The sequence below is a fragment of the Myxine glutinosa genome, chromosome 10 (genome assembly GCF_964187855.1).
Source record: "Myxine glutinosa chromosome 10, kmMyxGlut1.1, whole genome shotgun sequence".
Classification (NCBI taxonomy): Eukaryota; Metazoa; Chordata; class Myxini; order Myxiniformes; family Myxinidae; genus Myxine; species Myxine glutinosa.
In genome coordinates, this window is record NC_136270.1 from 49,456,713 (window position 1) to 49,482,941 (window position 26,229).

General features: G+C 39.4%; 1 protein-coding gene across 2 annotated transcripts; it reads left to right on the forward strand.

Annotated features, from left to right (window-relative positions):
- The first annotated feature begins 916 nt into the window (after positions 1-916).
- TTR (transthyretin) lies at positions 917-23,978 on the forward strand. 2 transcript variants are annotated; one of them, XM_068127617.2, is made up of 4 exons: positions 917-1,016; positions 17,313-17,467; positions 17,691-17,826; positions 23,637-23,978. In XM_068127617.2, exons 1-4 carry the CDS (start codon positions 960-962, stop codon positions 23,745-23,747), a joined length of 459 nt encoding a protein of 152 aa, XP_067983718.2. In that variant the 5' UTR covers positions 917-959; the 3' UTR covers positions 23,748-23,978. The 2 variants fall into 2 exon arrangements, with proteins under 2 accessions (XP_067983718.2, XP_067983717.2); XM_068127616.2 differs by lacking the exon at positions 917-1,016 and adding an exon at positions 6,142-6,643.
- The last annotated feature ends 2,251 nt before the right edge of the window (positions 23,979-26,229 follow it).

The following is a 26,229-nucleotide window of genomic DNA, read 5'->3' on the forward strand; positions in this document are numbered from 1 at the left end:
AGAGGGAGCGGGAGACAAGATGGGGAGAGAGAGGGAAGCACACAAGTGCAACAATAGAGAACAGGGACATCGGGAGATCTGTGGGAAGGAGAGGGCTTGGGGGGAGGGAGGGGTGGGAGAAGTATAAAACACTTGGACACTGCTTGGACTTCCAGGAATGAAGTTGGAATTTCCAAAAAATGTATCTGGGGTGAATTAGCGGGGGTAGAAAAGATCAAGGTTTTGGATTGGGGAAGATAAGAGATGGTGGTGAACAGCTGTTTTAAAGACCTGGAGGGTGGAGTGGGATTGAAGGGAGTGAGGGAGTTTGTTCCAGAGGCAGGAGAAAAGAGGAATGTAGGAGTGAAGGTGAAGAGGTTTGCAGAGGAGGCCCAGTGTTTTTTGGCCTTCGTACGGAGCCTTCACTCTGGACAGACAGAGCACTGTGCCACCAGGTCCAGCTGATGTATATCCTGCTCTGCTGTTCTCGTCCTTTCAGTTTGACCTCCAGTGTTACCTTGACCCAGATTACCACATCCCATCTCAGCAGATTCTTCCTGAATCCCAGGCACACGTAGCAGAGGAGATACAACTGACAAAAACCAAGCAAGGACAGTCGGTCACACTTGTTCTTTTATTGTAATTTTCATGAGATAGGACAAACTCCCTTTCGTTGCTAAATGTCTCCATTTCACACCCAGTGGCAGCATTGCATGCCATCCCAGAAAGGGTTACCTTCAATGTAGTTGTGTTTTCATGGCACAATTGGCATCCATGCCCCTCCCCTGTCCAACTGATATCTCTATCAGTTGCAAGGAAAGTTTGTTCTTTCCACTGATTAGAAGTTCTATCAATTGTTTATTTGTTGTCCTGGAACGCCGAACAAACAATGCCGGGTCAGCACCCTCTGCCCAAACCTTTAAAGCTCGGCCTGCCACACTCCCCATCATCATCCGTCTGTTCTTGCCATCTTGGTCAAGATGTACGTCCGCACCTGCCTCCTCCTTGTCTGTGCCGTTTTTGTGTCTTGTACAGGGGTGAGTTTTCGATATCCTTTACTCACACACAAAGTAAGCTACAAATGTAATTATTGAGAGTTTTGCGAAGAGCTTATGACTCCTCGTCTAGAGAATAATTACGATTCAACCGCAAAGTCACCTTTTACTATGAAATGTGCGACTTGATTTGAATGTTCAGGGCAAGAAGTCAAATCAAACCTTCCGAATATGTATTCAATGCAAATGTTCACCAAGATGATAAATATAAGTTTGTGTGATAATGATCTCTAAAGTTATGCCAATATAGAATTTTATGATGATGAGAATAATGAAGATGTCGATATATAACACTTTCTTGTTGCCCATACCGATCTGAGTCGTGCACGTTTCAATACCTGGGCAGGTCGCTTAATCTGGTGCAGGGTGCTTAACCAGGGTGGAAATTTAGAAAACAAGCACAAAACAAACCAATCTTAAAAAAAAAAAGTAGACCGTGCCCAGCTAACACAACACCGTTGGGCCAACGTTGGGCCAACGGTGTTGTGTTAGCTGGGTGGTATCGTTAACATCCACACTCCTAGAATTGGACCATAATGGTAGATGACAGTCAGGTTGGGAATCGACCCGAAGCGAGACAACGAAAAGGTGAACACACGACCTCTAAGGTATCCTGCCAACCCAAAATGCTGTCTGCAGTGCATTGTGAGAACCAAATTAAAGGCCCACAATCAAATATTTTTTAATTATAATTTCATCAGGATTAACTGACGGAATGCGAGTAATGTCTGATGCACTTTCACGACTAATGTTTAGATTTCTCCATCACCATGAGTTTACCTCGAAGAGTAGTTATGTCAACGGGAGGGTTTGTTAATCGGGGTTCAAGATTAGGCCAGTGACACACTCATGGAAGAAGTTAAATGATTTTATTAACACTCATGGAAGAGGTTAAATGATTTTATTAACACTTATAGAAGAAGTTAAATGATTTTATTAACACTTATAGAAGAAGTTAAATGATTTTATTAACACTTATAGAAGAAGTTAAATGATTTTATTAACACTTATAGAAGAAGTTAAATGATTTTATTAACACTTATAGAAGAAGTTAAATGATTTTATTAACACTTATAGAAGAAGTTAAATGATTTTATTAACACTTACAGAAAAAGTTAAATGATTTTATTAACACTTATAGAAGAAGTTAAATGATTTTATTAACACTTATAGAAGAAGTTAAATGATTTTATTCACACTTATAGAAGAAGTTAAATGATTTTATTCACACTTATAGAAGAAGTTAAATGATTTTATTCACACTTATAGAAGAAGTTAAATGATTTTATTAACACTTACAGAAAAAAGTTAAATGATTTTATTAACACTTACAGAAAAAGTTAAATGATTTTATTAACACTTATAGAAGAAGTTAAATGATTTTATTAACACTTATAGAAGAAGTTAAATGATTTTATTAACACTTATAGAAGAAGTTAAATGATTTTATTAACACTTATAGAAGAAGTTAAATGATTTTATTAACACTTATAGAAGAAGTGAAATGATTTTATTAACACTTGTAGAAGAAGTTAAATGATTTTATTAACACTTATAGAAGAAGTTAAATGATTTTATTAACACTTACAGAAGAAGTTAAATGATTTTATTAACACTTATAGAAGAAGTTAAATGATTTTATTAACACTTACAGAAGAAGTTAAATGATTTTATTAACACTTATAGAAGAAGTTTAATGATTTTATTAAAACTTATAGAAGAAGTTAAAAGTTAAATGATTTTATTAACACTCATAGAAGAAGTTAAATGATTTTATTAACACTCATAGAAGAAGTTAAATGATTTTATTAACACTCATAGAAGAAGTTAAATGATTTTATTAACACTTATAGAAGAAGTTAAATGATTTTATTGACACTTATAGAAGAAGTTAAATGATTTTATTAACACTTACAGAAGAAGTTAAATGATTTTATTAACACTTATAGAAGAAGTTAAATGATTTTATTGACACTTGTAGAAGAAGTTAAATGATTTTATTGACACTCATGGAAGAAGTTAAATGATTTTATTAACACTTATAGAAGAAGTTAACTGATTTTATTAACACTTATAGAAGAAGTTAAATGATTTTATTAACACTTGTAGAAGAAGTTAAATGATTTTATTAACACTTATAGAAGAAGTTAAATGATTTTATTGACACTTACAGAAGAAGTTAAATGATTTTATTAACACTTATAGAGGAAGTTAAATGATTTTATTAACACTTCTAGAAGAAGTTAAATGATTTTATTAACACTTCTAGAAGAAGTTAAATGATTTTATTAACACTTATAGAAGAAGTTAAATGATTTTATTAACACTTATAGAAGAAGTTAAAAGTTAAATGATTTTCAGTACTTCGTGTAACCCCCACGAGCATTCAGGAAAGCATGTACACGTCTAGGCATGCTGTTCACGAGATTTGCCAAGGTTTGGACAGGAATCACTTGCCATGCAGTGACAATAGTCTGCTGCAATTCACGCACAGAGGTAGGCTGCTGGTCCAAGTTGTCGATTTGACGCGTTAATTCTGCCCACAAGTTCTCTATCGGATTCATATCTGGGGACTTGGCAGGCCACTCCATATGCTCTACACCACGGTCAGCAAGAAAGTGTTGGATCATGCGAGCACGATGAGGCCGTGCATTGTCATCTTGGAAGACAAAGTTTCCTCGAAAGGCTGCACAAGCAAATGGAAGCAATGTTTCTTCCAGAATGACCCTGTACTTGAACTGGTTCAGGTTTCGATTCAGAACAACCAGGTCAGTTTTGCCCCCTGCATGAAAAGCAGCCCAAACGGTCACCCCACCACCTCCAGATTGGACTCTTGGCACTATACAATCTTTGTTGTGGGCTTCATGCACTTGTCTGCGCACTCGGACGCGGCCATCTTGACGATAGACCAGAAATCTAGACTCGTCACTGAAGGTCACCTGATTCCAGTGTCCTGGCTGCCATTGACGGTACTCTCTGGCCCACTGCAATCGGCGCTGGCTGTGTTGTCTGGTCAGGCGTGGCTTTCTCAGGTGACGCCTGGCACGATAGCCTGCTTGAACCAGTCGTTGGTTGACTAGCCTTCTGGATACAGGCACATTTGTGAGTTGCTGCCACTCAGCCCTAAGCCGATTAGCTGACTTGGTACGGCCATTGCAGACTAACCGGTGCAGCTGGCGATCATCTCTCCTTGTGGTTCTGCGTGGACGTCCTGGCCTCGGCATTGGAGTAGGGACACCCCTCTGAGCATTTCGCTTCAGGATCTTTGACACCTGACCTTGAGTGATGCCATACTGCTGAGCAATAGCACGCTGTTTCATGTCAGAATTTCGTAAAGCCACCACTCCATGACAAACAGCATTGTCAAGTTGACGGACCATCTCCAGAGGAAGCGACAATAACTTTTGTAGACGTGCAGCAGTTGTTTTCCACTAATGCAGAACGCAACAACCCTTATCTACTCGATTGTGAAGCCAATCGTCAAATGTACCTGTCCTTACATTTTGTCATGCCACCTGTGATATAATCCTGTTATTGACTTCTTGCTGCGAAAGGCAATCAGTGTAATAGTTCTTTCAACAAAGACATCACCGAAGGGTAAAATAAACTCACCAGATTGATATACTGAGTTCAGAAAGTAAACCCAAGTCAAGAAAAAAAAATCCATATTAAATGCCAAGTCTGTAGATTGGAGGGTTTGCAGTTTGGTCCTTTCAGGGGGTGTGTGGGATTTCTCAGGGTTAAATGTCAAATTCCATGTGTTTGACCAGTTTGTGATTTTGTCAAGATCTGAAAAGAGTGAAGAGGCTGCTGCTGCCTGTCTGTCAGAAGGATGAGGAATGTCAAGGCAGAGGGGTCATCAACAAATAGATAAAGAAGATTTTCCAGAGAATCAGAGATCTTGATTGAATATCAATGTTCCCCAACCGTGAGTGGTGAATTTGATTGGTCGAGAAGACGTACAATTTTGCCAAATTACTGCTGATTTGAAGGTCTTTGGAAGTGCAAACAAGGCGATTGGTGTTGTACAGTGTTCATAATATACAATTCAATCAAATTAAATAGGTTTTAAAGGAAGTAGAAAAACAAAATTTCGGAAATTTACTGTGATTGATGCATTTGTGAAACACCATCTTTTACACCACCTTTTACACCACTTTGTTCAACACGTTACATTAGTTCTCCGTACCTGTTGTTTGTGTCCTCTATTACGTCGCTGAAAACAAGTTTCGAGGTTGGAATGATTTTCAGTTTTTTTTGACTGCCAACCAGACGGACACAGACAATATTGCTTCACCGCACTCTGTGCGCGTACTCGCGGAATGAGACGCTGCGCAATATTCCCAAATTTAGAGCCAAAGTACTGTTAACCAGGTTTTTGGAAGTACAAACAAGCCAATTCGTGCTCTACAGTATTGAAGATATGAAATTGAATTGATCGAAGTTTCTCGACCAAAGACGGACAGACACAGACTGAACCAATCGCTTACTCCCTGTTTTTTTTTTTTTGTTTTTTTGTATACAAGATCGAGGCTCGTGTAAGAGCTAAAACTAATCACAAAAAGACAAACTGACACATAAAACATAAGATAGAGGGAGCGGGAGACAAGATGGGGAGAGAGAGGGAAGCACACAAGTGCAACAATAGAGAACAGGGACATCGGGAGATCTGTGGGAAGGAGAGGGCTTGGGGGGAGGGAGGGGTGGGAGAAGTATAAAACACTTGGACACTGCTTGGACTTCCAGGAATGAAGTTGGAATTTCCAAAAAATGTATCTGGGGTGAATTAGCGGGGGTAGAAAAGATCAAGCTTTTGGATTGGGGAAGATAAGAGATGGTGGTGAACAGCTGTTTTAAAGACCTGGAGGGTGGAGTGGGATTGAAGGGAGTGAGGGAGTTTGTTCCAGAGGCGGGAGAAAAGAGGAATGTAGGAGTGAAGGTGAATAGAGGTTTGCAGAGGAGGCCCAGTGTTTTTTGGCCTTCGTACGGAGCCTTCACTCTGGACAGACAGAGCACTGTGCCACCAGGTCCAGCTGATGTATATCCTGCTCTGCTGTTCTCGTCCTTTCAGTTTGACCTCCAGTGTTACCTTGACCCAGATTACCACATCCCATCTCAGCAGATTCTTCCTGAATCCCAGGCACACGTAGCAGAGGAGATACAACTGACAAAAACCAAGCAAGGACAGTCGGTCACACTTGTTCTTTTATTGTAATTTTCATGAGATAGGACAAACTCCCTTTCGTTGCTAAATGTCTCCATTTCACACCCAGTGGCAGCATTGCATGCCATCCCAGAAAGGGTTACCTTCAATGTAGTTGTGTTTTCATGGCACAATTGGCATCCATGCCCCTCCCCTGTCCAACTGATATCTCTATCAGTTGCAAGGAAAGTTTGTTCTTTCCACTGATTAGAAGTTCTATCAATTGTTTATTTGTTGTCCTGGAACGCCGAACAAACAATGCCGGGTCAGCACCCTCTGCCCAAACCTTTAAAGCTCGGCCTGCCACACTCCCCATCATCATCCGTCTGTTCTTGCCATCTTGGTCAAGATGTACGTCCGCACCTGCCTCCTCCTTGTCTGTGCCGTTTTTGTGTCTTGTACAGAGGTGAGTTTTCGATATCCTTTACTCACACACAAAGTAAGCTACAAATGTAATTATTGAGAGTTTTGCGAAGAGCTTACGACTCCTCGTCTAGAGAATAATTACGATTCAACCGCAAAGTCACCTTTTACTATGAAATGTGCGACTTGATTTGAATGTTCAGGGCAAGAAGTCAAATCAAACCTTCCGAATATGTATTCAATGCAAATGTTCACCAAGATGATAAATATAAGTTTGTGTGATAATGATCTCTAAAGTTATGCCAATATAGAATTTTATGATGATGAGAATAATGAAGATGTCGATATATAACACTTTCTTGTTGCCCATACCGATCTGAGTCGTGCACGTTTCAATACCTGGGCAGGTCGCTTAATCTATTGCAGGGTGCTTAACCAGGGTGGAAATTTAGAAAACAAGCACAAAACAAACCAATCTTTAAAAAAAAAAGTAGACCGTGCCCAGGTAACACAACACCGTTGGGCCAACGTTGGGCCAACGGCGTTGTGTTAGCTGGGTGGTATCGTTAACATCCACACTCCTAGAATTGGACCATAATGGTAGATGACAGTCAGGTTGGGAATCGACCCGAAGCGAGACAACAAAAAGGTGAACACACTACCTCTAAGGTATCCTGCCAACCCAAAATGCTGTCTGCAGTGCATTGTGAGAACCAAATTAAAGGCCCACAATCAAATATTTTTTAATTATAATTTCATCAGGATTAACTGACGGAATGCGAGTAATGTCTGATGCACTTTCACGACTAATGTTTAGATTTCTCCATCACCATGAGTTTACCTCGAAGAGTAGTTATGTCAACGGGAGGGTTTGTTAATCGGGGTTCAAGATTAGGCCAGTGACACACTCATGGAAGAAGTTAAATGATTTTATTAACACTTATAGAAGAAGTTAAATGATTTTATTGACACTTATAGAAGAAGTTAAATGATTTTATTAACACTGACAGAAGAAGTTAAATGATTTTATTAACACTGACAGAAGAAGTTAAATGATTTTATTAACACTTATAGAAGAAGTTAAATGATTTTATTAACACTTATAGAAGAAGTTAAATGATTTTATTAACACTTATAGAAGAAGTTAAATGATTTTATTAACACTTATAGAAGAAGTTAAATGATTTTATTAACACTTATAGAAGAAGTTAAATGATTTTATTAACACTTATAGAAGAAGTTAAATGATTTTATTAACACTGACAGAAGAAGTTAAATGATTTTATTAACACTTATAGAAGAAGTTAAATGATTTTATTAACACTTATAGAAGAAGTTAAATGATTTTATTAACACTTATAGAAGAAGTTAAATGATTTTATTAACACTGACAGAAGAAGTTAAATGATTTTATTAACACTTACAGAAAAAGTTAAATGATTTTATTAACACTTATAGAAGAAGTTAAATGATTTTATTAACACTTATAGAAGAAGTTAAATGATTTTATTAACACTTATAGAAGAAGTTAAATGATTTTATTAACACTTGTAGAAGAAGTTAAATGATTTTATTAACACTTATAGAAGAAGTTAAATGATTTTATTACACTTATAGAAGAAGTTAAATGATTTTATTAACACTTATAGAAGAAGTTAAATGATTTTATTAACACTTATAGAAGAAGTTAAATGATTTTATTAACACTTATAGAAGAAGTTAAATGATTTTATTAACACTTGTAGAAGAAATTAAATGATTTTATTAACACTTGTAGAAGAAGTTAAATGATTTTATTAACACTTGTAGAAGAAGTTAAATGATTTTATTAACACTTATAGAAGAAGTTAAATGATTTTATTAACACTTATAGAAGAAGTTAAATGATTTTATTAACACTTATAGAAGAAGTTAAATGATTTTATTAACACTTATAGAAGAAGTTAAATGATTTTATTAACACTTATAGAAGAAGTTAAATGATTTTATTGACACTCATGGAAGAAGCTATAACATAAATGCACACTCAGGAGACTTTGCTTAATACAGAGAAGAAGAGGAGGAACAAAGTCAACAAGATGAGTCAATGATGATAGCAGGAGATTTGCACAAAGTTTTACACATTAACTAATACAACAGCCCTAACCCCCATCCCCGTGCTTTTTTCATGACTCTTCCACGAACGAACGCAAACGCAAGCTCATGTTGCAGATAATACAATCCCAATAATTTGGGGAAATGAGTGGAATTACAACGGTTAATTGAAGAACAATAATACACCAAATACACGAAAAACAATGTGAAGGAGGAGGAAGAATATTAGCATGTAGAAAATGACTTGGCTCTTCTGGTCTCCAAAAGAATAATTACGCTTGGATTAATAAGAAAGACGAAAAAAATGCTCAAAATCAACAATTATAATGATTGATAAGAAAGCGTAACAACTACAGGTTGGGCGCACACCTTCGCCAGGCTGATTAGTTTACGTTTTGTGTCCCACTGATAAATCAGATCTGGATTCGAATCTTCACCAAAATAGAATCAATTAGTCTATGCCACATACCCAACCTCTCCACCAAGCTTCGGCCGAATCCGTCCACAACTTTTTGAGATATCCTGTTTCTTGTCCAAATCCACAACTTTTTGAGATATCCTGTTTTTTGTCCACGTCCACAACTATCCTGTTTTTTGTCCACGTCCACAACTTTTTGAGATATCCTGTTTTTTGTCCACGTCCACAACTTTTTGAGATATCCTGTTTTTTGTCCGCGTCCACAACTTTTTGAGATATCCTGTTTTTTGTCCACTTCCACAACTTTGTGAAATATCCTGTTTTTTGTACACATCCACAACTTTTTGAGATATCCTGTTTTTTGTCCACATCCACAACTTTTTGAGATATCCTGTTTTTTGTCCACGTCCACAACTTTTTGAGATATCCTGTTTTTTGTCCACTTCCACAACTTTGTGAGCTATCCCGTTTTTTGTACACATCCACAACTTTGTGAGATATCCTGTTTTTTGTCCACATCCACAACTTTTTGAGATATCCTGTTTTTTGTCCACATCCTCAACTTTGTGAGATATCCTGTTTTTTGTCCACGTCCACAACTTTTTAAGATATCCTGTTTTTTGTCCACGTCCACAACTTTTTGAGATATCCTGTTTTTTGTCCACGTCCTCAACTTTGTGAGATATCCTGATTTTTGTCCACGTCCACAACTTTTTAAGATATCCTGATTTTTGTCCACGTCCACAACTTTTTAAGATATCCTGTTTTTTGTCCACGTCCACAACTTTGTGAGATATCCTGTTTTTTGTCCACATCCACAAGTTTTTGAGATATCCTGTTTTTTGTCCACGTCCACAACTTTTTGAGATATCCTGTTTTTTGTCCACATCCACAACTTTGTGAGATATCCTGTTTTTTGTCCACGTCCACAACTTTTTGAGATATCCTGTTTTTTGTCCACATCCTCAACTTTGTGCGATATCCTGTTTTTTGTCCACGTCCACAACTTTTTAAGATATCCTGTTTTTTGTCCACGTCCACAACTTTTTGAGATATCCTGTTTTTTGTCCACGTCCACAACTTTGTGAGATATCCTGTTTTTTGTCCACGTCCACAAGTTTTTGAGATATCCTGTTTTTTGTCCACATCCACAACTTTGTGAGATATCCTGTTTTTTGTCCATGTCCACAAGTTTTTAAGATATCCTGTTTTTTGTCCACGTCAACAACTTTTTGAGATATCCTGTTTTTTGTCCATGTCTACAACTTTTTGAGATATCCTGTTTTTTGTCCATGTCCACAATTTTGTGAGATATCCTGTTTTTTGTCCACGTCCACAACTTTGTGAGATATCCTGTTTTTTGTCCACATACACAACTTTTTAAGATATCCTGTTTTTTGTCCACATCCACAACTTTTTGAGATATCCTGTTTTTTGTCCACATCCACAACTTTTTGAGATATCCTGTTTTTTGTCCACGTCCACAACTTTGTGCGATATCCTGTTTTTTGTCCACGTCCACAACTTTTTAAGGTATCCTGTTTTTTGTCCACGTCCACAACTTTTTGAGATCAATCAATCAATCAATCATGGTTTTATTATCAATTCGTCGCAGCCAAAGCTGATTTGTGAATGATTTACAACATAACATAAAATACCAGATCATGAAATAAACAAGTCAATAATTTGCAATCACTATATTAACATACAAATAATTAAAATTAATTTAAAAAATTACAACACTACAACTCCATATTCAGGCATTAATTACATGAAAAATAAGCATCGTTTAAGGTACACACATTATTGTGAAATACACCCATTGTCATAACATACACACGTATAAAATACACACGTATAAAATACACACGTATAAAATACACACGTATAAAATACACACGTATAAAATACACACGTATAAAATACACACGTATAAAATACACACTGTTAAAATACACACGTATAAAATACACACGTATAAAATACACACGTAAAAATACACACGTATAAAATACACACGTATAAAATACACACGTATAAAATACACACGTATAAAATACACACGTATAAAATACACACGTAAAAATACACATGTATAAAATACACACGTATAAAATACACACGTATAAAATACACACGTATAAAATACACACGTATAAAATACACACGTATAAAATACACACGTATAAAATACACACGTATAAAATACACACGTAAAAATACACACGTATAAAATACACACGTATAAAATACACACGTATAAAATACACACGTATAAAATACACACGTATAAAATACACACGTATAAAATACACACGTATAAAATACACACGTATAAAATACACACGTATAAAATACACACGTATAAAATACACACGTATAAAATACACACGTAAAAATACACACTGTTAAAATAGCTGCAATAATAAGTACCACGTTCCAAGATAAAAAAATTTCCTTGAAATATAAAACTAGGGAAAGAAAAGGTAAATCTGTTATGAATCTCACTTGGAGAAAATATGTTAAGAGATTAATGTTACTTCGAACACATTCATGGTATTTAAAAGTCGAACTATATAAGGCATTGCACTCTTTCTGTAACGTTCAGTCCTGCACCTAATTTCTCTAAGCTTATTGCTGTGACGTAATTGTCTAAGTGACGATTGTTTGTTTGGTAACCCGTCTGGGAATCTACTATACAAAGAAGATGCAAAATAATTCTCAATGCTCTTCTTTGTATCGATTCAATGAATGCATGCTGTTGTTGTGTCAATGAGGAATGCCATACGGGGCAGCAATATTCTAAAATAGGTCTGATGTAAGAAGTGTACACAGTGATAAGATCTTCCATCGGAATATGGAACTTCCTCAAAGATCGAAGCATATACAACTTTCTCGACGATTTCAAAACGCTGAGGTTTACATGATCTGCCCACTTGAGATCATCGCTGACAACAACTCCCAACAGCTTGACCTGCTGACTTTCCTCCAGTCTAACGTTGTTAAGTTGGATTAGCAGTGGTGGCAGCTGGCGGTGAGTAAACGACACTTGCATTATCTGGCACGTAACTGGATTGAGCTTCATCTTGGAATCTGTACACCACTGTTCAAATTCTGAAAGGACTGTTGATAGGGTAGATGGAGAGTCCATTTGACGCGAGTCTGCCAAAGTTAAGTCATCCACATATTTCCACCTCTTAATATCAGATAACTGGAGAGCGTCATTGATGAGGGCCAAGAAGATGAGTGGGCCCAGTCGCGTTCCTTGTGGGACACCACCAGTTGTTGAGAGAGGCATAGAAAGTTCTCCCTTATAACGAACTTGCTGGATGCGGTTTGCGAGGCAGCTGCAGACCCACTGAATTAAGGAAGGTCTTGCTCCCATCACGTACAGTTTTTTGATGGCTACCGTGTGATCCACTGAGTCAAAAGCCTTCGAAAAGTCAGTCAAAACAATAGTCGAAATTGTACCAGGTCTGTCAGCTCCACCATACAGGAAATCCATCAGTTGTACGAGGTAGTGGGTGGAGGACATACCTGCACGGTTCCCAAACTGTTGAGGGTCGATGTTAGCAGAAATGTCGGACATGAGCCATCGATACACGAATAGCTCCGCAAGCTTCGCGAAATGCTCAGTTAATGCAATCGGTCTCAGTTTGTCCAGTGTCGGTGGTGATTGTTTAGGTAGAGGAACAACTATTGATTTCTTCCATTGACTGGGAACAACACCTTGTTTATATGAGGCATTGATGTCACACAGAGAGGAATGCTTAGCTCCAAGGCGAACTCTCGTAAAAGTCTCGGAGAGATGCCATCCGGCCCACAACTCTTCCCCACTTTGGTCTTTAATAGTTCTTTATAGACCATCGTACGTTGCACCATGGGAACACTATTTGGTGGAAAAGGAAAAAAAGCTGGAATATTGTCCTTGTGTAATGGGGATGTACTACTCATAATTGAAACAAAGTAAGAATTAATGGCGTTTGAAATTGCTAAGGAGTCGCTGCTCGGAATGCCTGGCAAGTTGATAATCAGCTCCTGTTGTGTGTTGGACGTCATGCGTTTAATGTAACGATACCATGAACTTGGGTTGTCACTCTTCAATCGTTGAACTCGGTTACCATAGAAGTCTTGCTTTGCCCCATTGATTTTCCGTTGAACCTTATTTCGGAGGTTTTTCCAGCTGGGGGATCCTCTATGGAATGCTGCTTGACGTTTATGAATCAGCACTTTCACTTCCGATGTTATCCATGGTTTATCTGCCACATGGAGTCTAATGATCTTAGACGGGAAGTGAATGTTAATTGCAGAATTCAACTCGGTATAGAATTGTGTGCACTTGTCTTCAACGTCACATTTGCTAATAACATCTGTCCAGTCATGATGTGTTATCCATTCACCGAAAGCACGAATGTCTGATTTACGCATTGGGCGGATAACTTTGCGCTTCGTATCATTATTGGAAGAGAAATGTTGTTTCGGGTACCACATTACCCCGCTGTGATCGCTTTGCCCGATTGGAGCAGCAAGTTGAACAGAACTGTAGAGGTTTTTCATATTTGTCACAATTTTGTCCAGTACTACATTATTTCTTGTCGACTGGTCTACCACCTGCTTAAGATTGTGGCCGATAAGAAGTGCAGTCAGATCGAGGTGATTGACATCTCCCATTATAATAATACCAGCACCTGGATGGCGAGAGAGGATGTCATCAACTGCGAACGTAAGGTATTGAACAAACGAGATGGCGTTGTCGTTGTTTGGAGGCGAGTAGACAGAGGCAACAAATATGGAGGATACCACTCTTGGTAGTCTGTTCGGACGTAATTGAGCCCAAACAATCTCATGTTCTTCAGGCACTGCCATATCAATAGATGAAGCATTCATGATAGATTTGACATATAGGGCAACGCCACCTCCACGACGATTATTTCTATTCTTTGTCAGCAACGAGTAGTTTGGTATGCGATGTACGAGTTCTGGAACAATGGCCTTAAACCAGGTCTCACTGACAGCCACTATGTCCAGATCGTAATCTTGTACAATGCAGCAAAATTCGTCAAACTTGTTGTTCAGTGACCGAGCATTCACCATGTACACCGACGGCAGCATGACTTGAGTTGGAGTTGGAAAAACAGGAGATATCCTGCTTTTTGTCCACGTCCACAACTATGTGAGATATCCTGTTTTTTGTCCATGTCCACAACTTTGTGAGATATCCTGTTTTTTGTCCACGTCCACAACTTTGTGAGATATCCTGTTTTTTGTCCATGTCCACAACTTTTTGAGATGTCCTGTTTTTTGTCCACGTCCACAACTTTGTGAGATGTCCTGTTTTTTGTCCATGTCCACAACTTCGTGAGATATCCTGTTTTTTATCCATGTCCACAACTTTTTGAGATATCCTGTTTTTTGTCCACGTCCACAACTTCTTGAGATATCCTGTTTTTTGTCCACGTCCACAACTTCTTGAGATATCCTGTTTTTTTGTCCACGTCCACAACTTTTTGAGATATCCTGTTTTTTGTCCACGTCCACAACTTTGTGAGATATCCTGTTTTTTGTCCACGTCCACAACTTTTTGAGATGTCCTGTTTTTTGTCCACGTCCACAACTTTTTGAGATGTTCTGTTTTTTGTCCACGTCCACAACTTTGTGAGATATCCTGTTTTTTATCCATGTCCACAACTTTTTGAGATATCCTGTTTTTTGTCCACGTCCACAACTTTTTGAGATATCCTGTTTTTGTGTCCACGTCCACAACTTTTTAAGATATCGTGTTTTTTTGTCCATGTCCACAACTTTTTGAGATATCCTGTTTTTTCTCCACGTCCACAACTTTTTGAGATATCCTGTTTTTTCTCCACGTCCACAACTTTTTAAGATATCTTTTTTTGTGTCCATATCCACAACTTTTTAAGATATCCTGTTTTTTTGTCCACATCTACAACTTTTTGAGATATCCTGTTTTATGGCCACATCCACAACTTTGTGAGATATCCTGTTTTTTGTCCAGGTCCACAACTTTTTGAGATATCCTGTTTTTTGTCCACGTCCACAACTTTTTAAGATATCCTTTTTTTGTGTCCACGTCCGCAACTTTTTAAGATATCCTGTTTTTTTGTCCACGTCTACAACTTTGTGAGATATCCTGTTTTTTGTCCACGTCCACAACTTCTTGAGATATCCTGTTTTTTGTCCACGTCCACAACTTCTTGAGATATCCTGTTTTTTGTCCACGTCCACAACTTTTTGAGATATCCTGTTTTTTGTCCACGTCCACAACTTTGTGAGATATCCTGTTTTTTGTCCACGTCCACAACTTTTTAAGATATCGTGTTTTTTTTGTCCACGTCCACAACTTTTTGAGATATCCTGTTTTTTGTCCACGTCCACAACTTTTTAAGATATCCTTTTTTTGTGTCCATGTCCACAACCTTTTAAGATATCCTGTTTTTTTGTCCACATCTACAACTTTTTGAGATATCCTGTTTTTTGGCCACATCCACAACTTTTTAAGATATCCTGTTTTTTGTCCAGGTCCATAACTTTTTGAGATATCCTGTTTTTTGTCCACGTCCACAACTTTTTAAGATATCCTTTTTTGTGTCCACGTCCGCAACTTTTTAAGATATCCTGTTTTTTTGTCCACGTCTACAACTTTTTGAGATAATAATAATAATAATAATTCATTTATTTTGTATAGCGCTTTTCCAGAAGCCCAAAGGCGCTTTGACAGAGTGGCAAACATAATGCATAACAATACATGAAAACAACAATTGCAAAAAGACAAGAATCAATAGGGAAATATTTAAAGCAAAAGGAGGGAGAAGGAGAGGAGATAGTCAGGGGTTAAATGCTGTGGGTTGAATGTTGAATGCAGTGTTGAACAGGTGGGTCTTTAGTGATGTTTTGAATGTGGTGAGTGAGGAGGAGTCTCTGATGGTGTGAGGTAGTGAGATATCCTGCTTTTGGCCACGTCCACAACTTTTTAAGATATCCTGTTTTTTGTCCAGGTCGACAACTTTTTGAGATATACTGTTTTTTGTCCACGTCCACAACTTTGTGAAATATCCTGTTTTTTATCCACGTCCACAACTTTTTGAGATATGCTGTTTTTTGTCCACATCCACAAGTTGTACTTGTATGTACTACAAGGTGTGGTGAACTGTAATGTACTACAAAGTGTGGTGTACTGTAATGTACTACAAGGTGTGGTGCACTGTAATGTACGACAAGGTGTGGTGCACTGTAATGTAATACAAGGTGTGGTGCACTGTAATGATTGTATTAGGCTGTCCGCTGTACAGCAGGATACAGGGTTTTGTAATCACGTGTGTGTGTGTGTGTGTGTGTGTGTGTGTGTGTGTGTGTGTGTGTGTGTGTGTGTGTGTGTGTGTGTGTGTGTGTGTATGTGTGTGTGTGTGTTTCAGCAGGTGTGTGAACGTCCAGCAGGTAACTTTTTTACCATTTGAGTTTTGTCATCAACTTTTCACCAAAGCTCTATTATGATAACACGAAGAAGGCAAATTAATAATTTGGTCGAGAGGGCAGCGTCACATAAAACCACCAATTTTCAATCGATTGACCTGAAATTGAAAGAATTTGCATATTGCGTCACAGAATTGGTTCACCAATCAAAAGCTAGAAGCTGATTTTTTTTTTTTAGATCACAAGGTCAAAGGTCAAGGTTGCGTAAAACCACCAATTTTCATCCGATTGACCTGAAATTTAAAGAATTTGCATATTGCGTCACAGAATTGGTTCACCAATCAAAAGCTAGAAGGTGATTTTTTTTTTTTCGATCAAAGGTCAAGGTTGCGTAAAGCCACCAATTTTCAATCGATTGACCTGAAATTTAAAGAATTTGCATATCGGGTCACTGAATTAATTCACTAATCAAAAGTAAAGAGTCCATTGTTTTTTTTAGATCTAGAGCTCAAAGGTCAAGGCTGCATAAAATCATCAGTTTTCATTTTGTAATTTTAAAAACTGTTTACATTATTTTTAGCATACGGAGGAAGAAGAAGACGTCTGAATACAAACAGACGTGGACGGGCTTTGCATTTTCAGATGCTCTCTAGTTTTGACGTGTTTTCACACAAAAATCGTTGAGGGTTAGGAACTGTGGCTTATGAGGTACAACAGCGTAACTCGACTAACCTTCCGTGTCGTTCTTCGATCCACGGACCCCTTTCAGGTAAAGCATGGGCACGACCACCATCAGGTCAGCATGGGAGCTGCTTGCCCCTTAATGGTGAAGGCACTGGATGCCGTGCGAGGCATACCAGCTGTAGGACTGGCGGTCACGGTGTACCGGAAAACCGACGACACCTGGACAAAGGTGGCTAGCGGGTGAGTACAAGACCCATGGCAACGACCATTGAAGGCGATGATGAACCCTCAGACATTTTGCTGTTTTCAGCACTCATCACATGTATTCATTTTTCACATCAGCTTCTTTATACCTGTGTCTCAAACTGCCAATCTTGGTCGATCCAGAATTGCATGATTGTTCATTAAGTCTGAGTTACACCTAAACATGTTTACTGTGGACACATTTCTTCCCTCCCCAAAGGGTGACAGAAAAGACAGGTGAGATCCATAACCTTATGACTGACGCAGACTTCCCGGCTGGGTTTTACAAAGTCAAGTTCGACACAAAACCCTATTGGCAGAAAGCAGGGATTTCAGCTTTTGCCGAGTACTTGGAGGTAATGGCTATCTACCACTTCGATACTGCAATCTTCAACATCATTCTCTCTCCTGCTATCATCCATGTTTGTTACCTCTTACATGGATCATTCAAACACTGCTCAATGTAAACCCACATTCTCCCTCTCAAGGACTCATCCTTTCCTTCCCACCTTTTCATGCATTGTCCCACTTTTTCAATTGCACAGTCAACAGTGTGGAATATAAAGAGGGAGTTCAATAGTGGCCCCACACTTGTGAATCATACAATACATAGAACTACAAAATGCATCCAAGTCCAGTTTATGGTAATTTGGTCGACTTGCTTTAATAGAAAATGCAATGAAACTCAGAAAAACATCCTGCATGCTACTTCACCAAGGACAAATTCGAATTCAGGAGGTTAAAATGCAAAGTACTAGCTCTCAAAAGAGATGCTATTGTATATAAAATAATAATAATAATAATAATAAATTAAATCAAATAACTAAAAAAAAATTAAATAATAAAAGATAAAAAAATAAAAGAAAAAATAATAATAATAAAGTATAAATATATATATATAAATAAATAATAATAACAATAATAAAGTATAAATATATATATATATAAAAAATGAAATAATAATAAAGTATAAATATTTACTGTGGACACAGGAAGGGCGTCAGGAAGGGCATCCGGCCATAAAAAAAAACATTGCCTCAAACAGGGAACCATGATTGTCATGGGGCCCGCAAGGCTAACCCCTGCTCCAGCGGGGAAAATGGCCTTAAAACGATCATTCATTCATTCATTCAATAAAGTATATATATATATATATACATACAGTATATACAAATAATAATAATAATAAAGTATAAATATATATATATATAAATAAGTTTTAAAATAATAATAATAAAGTATAAATATAAAATATAAATATATATATATATATATAACAAAATAGAGAATGATTCCTTCTACTATTGTGCTTCCCTTTGCACCGAAGTAAAATAATCATTGACAATGGAGAAATAGAATCCAATATCCAGCAAGAGGACATTCAAAGGAACCTACTGGATATGGATTATGTGAAACTCTTTCGCACCAAGTGATGAAAAGCTAAGCTGAAAAGCTAAAACTGGTAAAACATGACGGAAAGTCCCCAGCGGCGTAGCCGGGCTTGTAAAATATTATAAACCACAAACACATATCATTAGCTTTTTAAACAGTCGCTAATGCTGTTTATAACATTAAACAAAGAAATTTGGAGAAATCTCGACATCCGTGAGGTAAGTTTTACTGACAGACCTGAGGGAAGATCTACTGTAATCTAGATTATACTACACAAGGATTGGGTTAATAACATGCTATCAAAATACTGAGGCGAATTCCTTACTTCTGCGGTTGTTAGTGCCGAACAACGCTCATCACTGATCATGAACCACACACCGCTTCAATCCATTAACTTTGTATTCATGACATAGGGATTAAAGTGTTATGGTTATATTTACGATATTATTATTATTATTACAGACTTGGCATTTAATATGGAATATTTTTTTGTGGGGGTGAACTTACTTTTCAAGATGTCTTAGAACCAAAAGTTAATTAGAATTATGTTGAAATTATTCTAGATTTTGTTAATGTGACCTTTAAAAGAAACAAAAACCACATTTGACATTTCGAAACAAATAAATTGATCCTTGAAAGTGATGTAAACTGATATCGAACTCAATTCACGGACAGTACTGTGTTAAACTTCTGTACGTTTTCCAGAAGTATCTCTTTATTTTACACATGAGCCAAATTTTTTTTCAAAAGAAACAAAAGTTAAATGATGACTGGGATTACGGACAGTAAAATTATAGTTCAGTACTTCGTGTAACCCCCACGAGCATTCAGGAGAGCACGTACACGTCGAGGCATGCTGTTCACGAGATTTGCCAAGGTTTGGACAGGAATCGCTTGCCATGCAGTGACAATAGCCTGCTGCAATTCAGGCACAGAGGCAGGCTGCTGGACCAAGTTGTCGATTTGACGCGTTAATTCTGCCCACAAGTTCTCTATCGGATTCATATCCGGGGACATGGCAGGCCACTCCATATGCTCGACACCACGGTCAACAAGAAAGTGTTGGATCATGCGAGCACGATGAGGGCGTGCATTGTCATCTTGGAAGACACAGTTTCCTCGAAAGGCTGCAAGAGCAAATGGAAGCAATGTTTCTTCCAGAATGGCCCTGTACTTGAACTGGTTCAGGTTTCCATTCAGAACAACCAGGTCAGTATTGCCCCCTGCATGAAAAGCAGCACAAACGGTCACCCCACCACCTCCAGCTTGGACTCTTGGCACTATGCAATCTTCATTGTAGGCTTCATGCACATGTCTGCGCACTCCGATGCAGCCATCTTGAAGAAAGACCAGAAATCTAGGCTCGCCACTGAAGGTCACGTGATTCCAGTGTCCTGGCTGCCATTGACAGTGCTCTCTGGCCCACTGCAATCGGCGCTGGCTGTGTTGTCTGGTCAGGCGTGGCTTTCTCAGGGTATGCCTGGCACGACAGCCTGCTTGAACCAGTCGTTGGTTGACTAGCCTTCTGGATACAGGCACATTTGTCAGTTGCTGCCACTCAGCCGTAAGCCGATTAGCTGACTTGGTACGGCCATTGCAGACTAACCGGTGCAGCTGGCGATCATCTCTCCTTGTGATTCTGCGGGGACATCCTGGCCTCGGTATTGGAGTAGGGACACCCCTCTGAGCATTTCGTTTCAGGATCTTTGACACCTGACCTTGAGTGATGCGATACTGCCAAGCAATAGCACGCTCTTTCATGCTGTAATTTCGTAAAGCTACCACTCCATGACAAACAGCATTGTCGAGTTGACGGACCATCTCCAGAGGAAGCGGCAATAACTTTTGTGGACGTGCAGCAGTTGTTTTCCACTAATACAGAACGCAACAACTCTTATATACCTGATTGTGAAGCCAATCGTCAAATGTACCTGTCCTTACATTTTGTCACGCCACCTGTGATATTATCCTGTTATTGACTTCTTGCTGCGAAAGACAATCAGTGACATGGTTCTTTCAACAAAGACATCACCGAAGCGTAAAAGAAACTCACCAGATTGATATACTGAGTTCAGAAAGTAAACCCAAGTCAAGAATAAAAAAAATATTCCATATTAAATGCCAAGTCTGTATTATGAAAACGATACTACTGAAACGATACACTACTGTATTAAGAAACCTGGGCTTAATTTGTCCAAAGCGGTCCGAAGATGAGGCATAACGCCTAAGGCCTATACGTGCCGTATTGTTGGAAGAGACGTAACGCCAATGCTTTCGATATTTCATGGTCATTTTAACAATCGGTTTGTTTGTGTTTCACACTGAATGAAAAACGTCAACGTAGAGCATGGCAATTGTGATATATGACAGGTTCGACGATATGTTCGGCATGAACGAAATTGGAATCAAAATGCCGGAGTGTGGAGACTGGAGAGTCAGCCAGATGCAGCCGCCGTACAGCCGTAATGACATCAGACTTAATCACATCACCCTGTCATGTGACCAGATCCTCAGCTTTGATTGGTATACGTTTGAGGGGACATACGAATGGCCAAACACTGTTCTAGACATCACATCTTGTACAATGAGCAAAAATTTTGGAAAGATGTTGAAATGGAATCAGCCGGTAGGATAACTCCGAAAGCGTGGCGTGCCTATCAAAACATGAAAGATGTTGGTGAACATGAAAGATCCCACGGTGTCCTTCGTAAAGAGTAGGCGAACAATAATCGACACCTGAACAAATTCCAAATTCCTGCCCTAACCCACAGAGGGCATCTCGGTCGCACCCCCAGCTAATAATGCCATTTGCAGCCTTGAGCTGCACATGAAAGAAGGTATACACCATGCAGCTCGCAGTGCTCGTCTTTCAATACAATTGGCTCGGCAGATGAATCTTGGGCGAGTGGCCTTGTGGGGTAAGATAAGGTTGCATACTCAATGGCAACCTTTGTGCTCTGTGGTTCCACATGCTTTGGAGCAGAACATTTGCAGAGACACCAGAAAGCAGAATTGGAGCGCCAGTGACGAGGTGGGAGCGTTCTTTTCTTTTTGTACAGTGTTATGGTTCGAGCCTCTCAATTGCAGAACCAACTTCCTCATCTGGTTCAATCTCATTCTTCCCTCCAATGCTTCAAGATCGGTGTTCACCTCCTGCTCAGGATATTCCCCGTCCATATTGGTGATCTTTTCTACCCTCAATACTCCCCAGACCCACCCCTTACTTTCCAAGTTATTGTGTTCTCCCCTCACCCTTCTTTCTGTTTTGGTTCCACTGCAATTTCTTTTACAGTTTACCCTTACTGTTCTTCCTGCCCCCTTCTTGCTGCGTTTGAGCTTGCGTCCCACTGGTTATTTCCACCACTGAAGGCAGACAGAAGTCGTGTTTTCACCCCGTTTTTTTTTGCCTGAGCAGGATATCTTAAAAATTAATGGACAGATTCGGACGAAACTTGGTGGATCGGTTGGATGTATGACAAGGACAAATTTATTAGATTTTTTTGGGTGAAGATTTGGATACGATAATTTTTTAAGAATCACCATTGAGAGATCGGGCCAAAAATGATATTTCAATAAGTTATGGACGGATTATGACAAAACTTGGTGGATGAGTTGGGAAGGCGACAAGAACAAACCAATTCGATTTTGGTTCAGGTCTGCATCCAGATCCGACCTATCGGTGGATACAAAACGTAAACTGGCGTTCAACCTGGCGGAGGGGTGCTCTCTACCAGTGCATTCTAATTACCCTCGCTAGAGGAGAGAGTATTGCATTTGAGTCCGTATATTTGTCTGTTTGTTTCTGTCTGTCTGTCTGTCTGTTTGTTTGTTTGTCTGTTTGCTTGTCTGTCTGTTTGTCCCCACAGAATAAATATGATTTTCTCTGCAACCATCGGTCCATTGACAGGAAATTTTCACCATAGGTGCAACTCCACCTGTAGAATTTTTAAATTATAATTATGACTTCATACGTCACGTGGTATGGCCGCCATCTTGGGAAAACCGAAATAAATTGTACCTCTATATCTCCGAAAGCACTGCATAGTAAAAATTGAGATATGGCTCTTTGTAAAGAACTCTCCATGGGGAATAAAATATGTTAAGGATGATGTCATAGGTGCCTCCATTATGACGTCATAATTCGACAAGTACAAAACTTCATCCGATCAAGATGAAATTTCTTGATCGTCATCTAGGGATAAAGTGGTGAAGAAAAAAAATTGGTCATAGGTCACGTTGTTCGGCCATCTTGGAAAAACCGAAAGAATTGCACCTCTATAATCTCCGAAAGCGATGCATAGAAAAAAATTGAGACATGGCTCTTTGTAAACAACTCTCCATGGGGAATAAAATATGTTAAGGATGATGTCATAGGTGCCTCCATTATGACGTCATAATTCGACAAGTACAAAACTTCATCCGATCAAGATGAAATTTTTTGAGCGTTATCTAGGGATAAATTAGTGGAGAAAAAAATAATAATGACGTCATCGGTCACGTGGTTCGGCCGCCATATTTGTTTTCAAACACAAAAGCCTTAAAATCCACTGAAAACATCCTGGCGAGGGTCTACAATCTCTGATTGCTCTGTCTTGTTACATATGTAATATGCACAAAGTATACCCAAGCTGAATATCTCGGTCGGCAGTGATATATATATTTACTGTAAACTGCAAAATGAAATGTGATACCATCTCTTCAACTTCATTAAGTTGGAGCTGACAGCAATGTGTCACTGAGTTTCAATCTTTATGCTGTGTGTGCGTGTACACAGGTTGTATTTGAAGCACATGGAGGCGGTCACACCCATTACACCTTGCCTGTGCTGATGAGCCCATTCTTTCAAGCAAGTGGAGCCGTCGCCATTTCTCAAGATGAACACTAACTTCGTCGGATCTCCACCACAAAGATGCCTTAAAGTAATTCCAATGTTGACGAGCCCAGATACTTTGTCATTGTGGTTGCTGTCCATTAAATTTAGAAGCTCTTGAGTGTACAACTGGCCACAACATAAAATACATTTAACGGCCTGCAAACTTATTTTTCCCAAATGGACACAGTTGTGAGCTGCATCAAAATCCACTTTCAAACAATAAAAAAGATTAATATCATTTAATCCACCTGTCATTGCACACCACCAAAATCACCCCACCAAATCCCAACTCAATTTTTCTTCTTCTTCCTATGGGGTTCTGCCCGAAAGCAGGTTCAGTATAGTGTCGAAGCATTTTCTTGGCAAGGGTTATACTAGGTGGGGTTTCAACTTCCCAGACATTGTAGGGCAGGAATTTGGAATTTTTCCAAGGTGCCGGCATTAGCTCGACTACTCTTCGCGTGTGATGTTCAACGTCCACCAACTAATCGTGGCAGACGGGATGCCCAGTTTAACGTCAATCCAAGGGACGGCACACACATTGATGCCTCGTCCTGCCTGTGAGACACCAGGGTGGCACTTTGTCACTGAACAATATGCACATCGTATACTCAAGTGGTATGGCTGACAGTGGTGTGGCAATTCTTCCGAAATCTATCTAGTATGATAAACAAAGCCATAGTTTACCAACAATTATTAAAAGCATGTGAAAAAAACTCTAATTCTTCATTGACATTCACCCTAAACAAGGCTGAGAGACACTAAATGTAAAGGGCCTCACCGATAAAGAAGAAGAGGAAAAACTGGCAAAATCTTTACCTAGTCCTGAAGCAAGGAAGCCTCTTCACAGGTCCACTGTGCAGGAGGGGGTATCTAGGCCAAGCAGAATTTTTTTCCTAAATCCACTGGGTGTTTTTTGTAGGCCTTAGGGGATACCATCTCTGTACTGGAAGGCTGTTGGCTCTAAGGGAGCTCGTCGTCCCTTTTCCTACCTCCAATGGGTGTTTTTTTTAGGGGATACCATCTCCATACTGGAAGGCTATTGGCTCTAAGGGAGGCGTCCTCCCTTTTCCTACCTCCATTGGGTGTTTTTTTTAGGGGATACCATCTCCATACTGAAAGGCTGTTGGCTCTAAGGGAGCTCGTCGTCCCTTTTCCTACCTCCAATGGGTGTTTTTTAGGGGATACCATCTCCATACTGAAAGGCTGTTGGCTCTAAGGGAGCTCGTTGTCCCTTTTCCTACCTCCATTGGGTGTTTTTTAGGGGATACCATCTCCATACTGAAAGGCTGTTGGCTCTAAGGGAGCGCGTCCTCCCTTTTCCTACCTCCATTGGGTGTTTTTTAGGGGATACCATCTCCATACTGAAAGGCTGTTGGCTCTAAGGGAGCTCGTCGTCCCTTTTCCTACCTCCAATGGGTGTTTTTTAGGGGATACCATCTCCATACTGAAAGGCTGTTGGCTCTAAGGGAGCGCGTCCTCCCTTTTCCTACCTCCATTGGGTGTTTTTTAGGGGATACCATCTCCATACTGAAAGGCTGTTGGCTCTAAGGGAGCTCGTTGTCCCTTTTCCTACCTCCAATGGGTATTTTTTTAGGGGATACCATCTCCATACTGAAAGGCTGTTGGCTCTAAGGGAGCTCGTTGTCCCTTTTCCTACCTCCAATGGGTATTTTTTAGGGGATACCATCTCCATACTGAAAGGCTGTTGGCTCTAAGGGAGCTCGTCGTCCCTTTTCCTACCTCCAATGGGTGTTTTTTTAGGGGATACAATCTCCATACTGGAAGGCTATTGGCTCTAAGGGAGCGCGTCCTCCCTTTTCCTACCTCCATTGGGTGTTTTTTAGGGGATACCATCTCCATACTGAAAGGCTGTTGGCTCTAAGGGAGCTCGTACCTCCATTGGGTGTTTTTTAAGGGATACCATCTCCAAACTGGAAGGCTATTGGCTCTAAGGGAGCGCGTCCTCCCTTTTCCTACCTCCATTGGGTGTTTTTTAAGGGGATACCATCTCCATACTGAAAGGCTGTTGGCTCTAAGGGAGCTCGTCGTCCCTTTTCCTACCTCCAATGGGTGTTTTTTAGGGGATACAATCTCCATACTGGAAGGCTATTGGCTCTAAGGGAGCGCGTCCTCCCTTTTCTTACCTCCATTGGGTGTTTTTTAAGGGATACCATCTCCATACTGAAAGGCTGTTGGCTCTAAGGGAGCTCGTCGTCCCTTTTCCTACCTCCAATGGGTGTTTTTTTAGGGGATACCATCTCCATACTGGAAGGCTATTGGCTCTAAGGGAGCGTGTCCTCCCTTTTCCTACCTCCATTGGGTGTTTTTTTAGGGGATACCATCTCCATACTGAAAGGCTGTTGGCTCTAAGGGAGCTCGTCGTCCCTTTTCTTACCTCCATTGGGTGTTTTTTAAGGGATACCATGTCCATACTGAAAGGCTGTTGGCTCTAAGGGAGCTCGTCGTCCCTTTTCCTACCTCCAATGGGTGT

Coding starts and splice junctions, on each gene's coding strand:
- TTR (XM_068127617.2), top strand. CDS start 960: ATGTACGTCCGCACCTGCCTCCTCCTTGTCTGTGCCGTTTTTGTGTCT. Junction 1,017..17,312: donor TTTTTGTGTCTTGTACAGGG/GTGAGTTTTCGA, acceptor GACCCCTTTCAG/GTAAAGCATGGGCACGACCA. Junction 17,827..23,636: donor CTTTTGCCGAGTACTTGGAG/GTAATGGCTATC, acceptor GCGTGTACACAG/GTTGTATTTGAAGCACATGG.